A 4,756-nucleotide genomic window follows, 5' to 3' on the forward strand; every position below is an offset into this window, starting at 1 on the left:
AAAGCTATGATTGATCTGTACGCCATGATTCCTGTATTTTTTCAGAGAGTTACTCATAAATCAGCCATGATAGATTCACGGAGCTTACTCGTTGTTGATATTATATTGATTCTTAACGACGGTTTCAGACGTCGCACGGTTTGCAAACTTGGAATCTTTTGGGGATGTTGGAGCTGTAAGCTTATTCTACACATACGTTCCTTCCAATGAGATCTTTAGGAATACCAATGTTTGAGTTTCTTTACCGATACAATGCGCCAATTCTTCACTAATCTTGATGCCGCATGCCCGTGCGCAGATTCTTCCAGCGACGCTAACTCGAGATCTTTCTTGATCGCCTGAAGTAGCTGAGAACGTTCTTTTTCGGGGTATCGGTCAGAGTAATGTCAATATATCGATTCAGGATCCCAATCCTTTGGATCGTTGCCTCTGAAAAAATCCATGGTAAGGTAAACCGAGGATCTTCATATTGAAATTTATGCAATACAACCGCGCAGAGTCCCGGCTGCTTTTTATTGGAGCATGTGATGATGGACGGAAAACCGGTATTCGACAAGTAAACGCCTTTCTAATATGGACGGTCGCTTTATATACAATTGTATATCATGCATAAGACCAGCAAACTGAAAAAATCCCTAGTCTTGCGACGAAACCTTAGTTGCTTCCCTGTCATATGAATGACTTCAGATATAAACAATTTCTGAGCCCTACATTGAAAAAGTGAAGTTAAATATGTTGCCGGTACAGAATAAGAAATACTTTAGATGAGGGAGGACCCTATCTCCCCTTGATTACGGTCATATTCAACACGGACATCTGCTACCTGGAAAGCTGCCCCGCAGACAGATCTACTTGAAACGCATTCAGGAAGACCCCTTTCCGAGTACCACACGACGAGAGCAGAGGCTGCTTAACCATGTGCAGCGACAGCAGACCAGTCTGAATGTCCAAGTTGATGCTACAACTAAGGAAGCTGCCGCGCAGACAGACTGGGTTCCCGCGCAGAGTCCCCACACCTTCCACAGACTGCGTTGTTCGATGCGGTCGAGACAGCTTGATCGTCGAGGGCGATATGCAGATATTTGCAACTTCAATCTGAAGAAGGTGGTGTTTTGATTTCTGTTTCCATTAGTTCAAGCCCAGCCAGAATTCGCGGACATCAGTCGTCCTCTCACCCACCTGCGTGAATTTAACACTGCGAATCAAATATATGTAGATGTTCTAGATCCGAGAGAAACTGAAGACTGTTTTCGTTCATCCATATGTCCATAATCATAACAATATGATAACCCCATTAGGTTTGGTAACTTCCCTTTTCTTTCGCATTAAAAACATGGCCAACTGTGGTTGCTACATAGAAAACAAAAGTCTTCTGCTAGGTTCATATGCCGACTTTGCCTCATCTGATGTCGAAATGCCTGAGGATGATGGACCCGGTGGGTAGACGGAAAAGTATCATCCATTTGTGCGCATGCGTACGTAAATGGATGTAAATCTATCAGAAAAAGATGGGAAGATAATAGAACAGATCATCATGTCACTGATACATCAGGTCTTCGAGTAAGGCTTAGAGAAACAGCAAGCAAAACCAAAGTCAGAGGATCGTATGACGATATACTCCACTGCAAATATTTGCCCTAAGCAGCGCAAACATTTTTCAAAACCAGTATATAGATGATAATTTGAGGACTAATTCTACAAGTAAGCACGTTCCTGCAAGATGACTACATTTCTCTTTTTATCACTGTAAACAGCACGCCGACGTCTACGTTCACGAAACATTGATCGCCGGGTTTCCAAATCGCGATAGGTTAAATCGCTTGAAACAGAATCCATGGCAAATACTTGCTCCATAAACTCGTGACAGTCGAGAATGCGCCGCGGCATCTTTTGAAGAATCTGGAATACATCGATTGGGTCAGTCACGTTGCGGATAGTGCGATCGTTTTGCTTAATAATAGTTAGAGCTACTCGAAACAGGATTTTGTATCCTTCGCTGGATGATTGAATGAACAGTGTAATCTTAGTGTGCATGCCTTTCGTCCTACAAGCAGTATTTTACTTACATAAACATGCAATCCCATATACGGAGCACGGTCTGTACATTAAATCCATAGGTGAGCATAAGCAAAGAAAGCATTTGATCCAAATCCATGCTTACCTCGATAGGCAAGATATTGATATAAAGAGTGAGAAACCAATGGCTTGTTACCAGAGTAATTGTTGGGAGATTGTCTGCATTTTCGCACTCCCAAAAGCATTTCTTGTTACCAAATTTGTTCCAGACGCCGGGCATCTTGTCATACACTAGGTTCATCAGCACCGTCTGCTCAATTGTGGCGCCTTCCATAATTGCATCGAACATGCCCTCCGGAAAATATTCGTTTACAATGACATGGAGCATCCAGAATGCATCTTCCTCGCTTTCCAGGATCAATAGCAAGATACCGGTAATAAAGTTCAGAGACTGGCAATAACCAATGTGTGGACAATACACGCTGAATGCCATGAGGACACGCTGCAACGCCAAAAGGTTCGGATTCGCAGCAGGATTCATGCCCACAGATCCGTCTTGCTGTGGCACTGCGCAGCAGAAGAAAGGATTGTCTGGAAAAGTGCGGTGCAAGTCGCGATAGATAACTTCGGCGTACTCGTTATCCTTGCCCATGCTAAACGCTTCTTCAACCATTGTTTGATACACTCCAGGGTTTGCATCAGCGAGCGATCTTGCGCCACTGTAATACATCCAAGCCTGTAATATTTATTTTTCAGCATCACGCAGCATCATCATGCTCACTCGCATACCTTAGCTCTGTATTTACGTGGAATGCCTTTGCGTGTGTAACGTTTGACTGTAGATGGCAAAATATCAGTCTAATATATCCTTCCATGTTTTGTATTCTAAAGTTATATGCTTACGCTTTGCACAGAGCGGCGGGAACTGGCCTTGGTTCTCTTGCAGAAATGCATCCCACTTGGCCTCTTGACGAGCTAAAATGGACTTGTATTTTTCATCAAATTTAAGAATAGAAGCGGGATCTACCCATTGCGTGGGACGTCTGAACCCATAAATATCCCTAATGGTTTTCAAATATCTCGTGTTATGCACAAACACAAGTTGGCATTAAGAGCAAGGCAGACGAACCTTTCTTCTACCCTTGAATTGACGGCCGGCTCGATGGAGGAATATTTGGCACCTGCCCTTGTTTTCTTGGATGCTGGTCTTGACCCGATGGAAATAGTGCTTGCACTTGATGACGAGATTGACGATCGCACCGACGGAGTATAGTCCGACTCAGCGGAGGAAGAGGACAAGGAGGATATAACAGAAGAACAAGATGAAGATGAGAAACTCGATACAGAAGAGCTTAGTCCAGGAGTATAGTATGGCGAGTAAGGTAGCAGCTCGTCGTAGGAGTTGTCAGTAGTGGCCATCATCGTCGATATTAAGCTGCCAGCGCTGCTGCTGCACCGATACAGTTTCTGCAGCGAAGAGATATTACATTGTTGAGCATCAGCAGTAGCAAGTTGCTCGAACCCTCGAGTAATATCTTCTGACATGTCAAAAGTTAAAGAAAATGAGTGGATGGAGTGGGTAGATATATATAAATCTCAAAAGAAAGGACTGGAGGGAAGGTTTAAAAATAATGAATGGAGTGTAATGAAAGTAAAAGAAAGGTTGAAACTACCGTCGCTCGACATTCCGTCCGTTCATGATTTTTTTACAGGAGCAGCGCGCTTTAAGGAGGCAAGCATTCAACGTGCACAGGCAGATGGTTTTTTACAACACACTTTAGCAATTAGGACACCCACCAAGCCAACCCCCTTTTTCCCCTTCGCCTTCTGTACCTCTATCCTGTGACGCGTCTTTTTGCACACACATACATACGCACCTCCTGTCCTCTGCTTTCCCTGGAGGGTGCCCCAGCACACATTTTTAAGCCCTCTTTTCTGTTGCGGTACCTGTTGCTAGTAATCCTTCCCCTGGGACAAAGGCATCCTTCTACCAAGGTTCTAGCGAGGTCAAATTCTCTGCTGGGCTAGAAGTGAGCACGGACTTTTTCAGATATCAATGTCTTCAGCGTGCCTTAAAAATAAAACCAGCTCGCTTGCTGTCAACCATTACATCACCGACAATTCCTTCTCGACCGTGTCGAGGATACATGGCTGTTATTTTGCGATGTAATGTTCAATCTATCCGAGAGAAAAATATAATGTTTGTGACACGAATAGCTTGGACATCGATTTCACGATGAGCTTTTCCATGCTTATTGGCTACCTCTATTTTGGTAGCTGTTGTAATGTGAACAGTAACGCACATGCCATTGGAATGAACGACGTTATGCATAAGAGAATAAAATGACAACTGTTTTCAAATATTTGATTATACTCGATCCCGTGCTTCAAATTTGGATTGCAAAGCTAGCCACAGCCATTCCCTTCCTCCTCCCCCCAATCCTACCTAGAGCTTTCAAGTCATCATTTGTATGCGAAGACACGGATATTCTCTCTAATATATTGCTAAACTCTAGCGAGATTATCTTTTACTTTTGATTGATGGTTGAGCAGTCTGTAATAATTAATTTTCGACCTCCTATAATTGGCTTTTTTTAACAACATTCCTGTTGAAAGTTTCATATTTGCCTTACGCCTCTCAGCTCCATTCTCTTTCATTCGTTCATTCGTTCGTTCGTTTGTGGCTGAATAATACGGATGTATGCTTAAGGAAAGCAGCTTACCCAGATGCGTCTTGTAT

At 43.3% G+C, this 4,756-nt stretch overlaps 2 protein-coding genes across 2 annotated transcripts; both read right to left on the minus strand.

The window, feature by feature from the left end:
* Positions 1-84: 84 nt before the first annotated feature.
* Positions 85-468, minus strand: VTP01DRAFT_7510 (uncharacterized protein; the record flags this gene model as incomplete). Its single annotated transcript, XM_069386531.1, has 3 exons — positions 85-186; positions 246-358; positions 456-468. The coding sequence occupies 3 exons, from the start codon at positions 466-468 to the stop codon at positions 85-87; spliced, it is 228 nt and encodes a 75-aa protein (XP_069241976.1).
* A 1,227-nt stretch (positions 469-1,695) lies between these two features.
* Positions 1,696-3,561, minus strand: VTP01DRAFT_7511 (uncharacterized protein; the record flags this gene model as incomplete). The annotated part of the gene is made up of 6 exons (XM_069386532.1): positions 1,696-1,996; positions 2,067-2,098; positions 2,162-2,752; positions 2,806-2,852; positions 2,920-3,077; positions 3,146-3,561. 6 exons carry the CDS (start codon positions 3,559-3,561, stop codon positions 1,696-1,698), a joined length of 1,545 nt encoding a protein of 514 aa, XP_069241977.1.
* Between the last annotated feature and the right edge of the window lie 1,195 nt (positions 3,562-4,756).

The sequence above is a fragment of the Rhizomucor pusillus genome (genome assembly GCF_041956525.1).
Source record: "Rhizomucor pusillus strain CBS 183.67 unplaced genomic scaffold VTP01scaffold_4, whole genome shotgun sequence".
NCBI classification, from domain to species: Eukaryota; Fungi; Mucoromycota; class Mucoromycetes; order Mucorales; family Lichtheimiaceae; genus Rhizomucor; species Rhizomucor pusillus.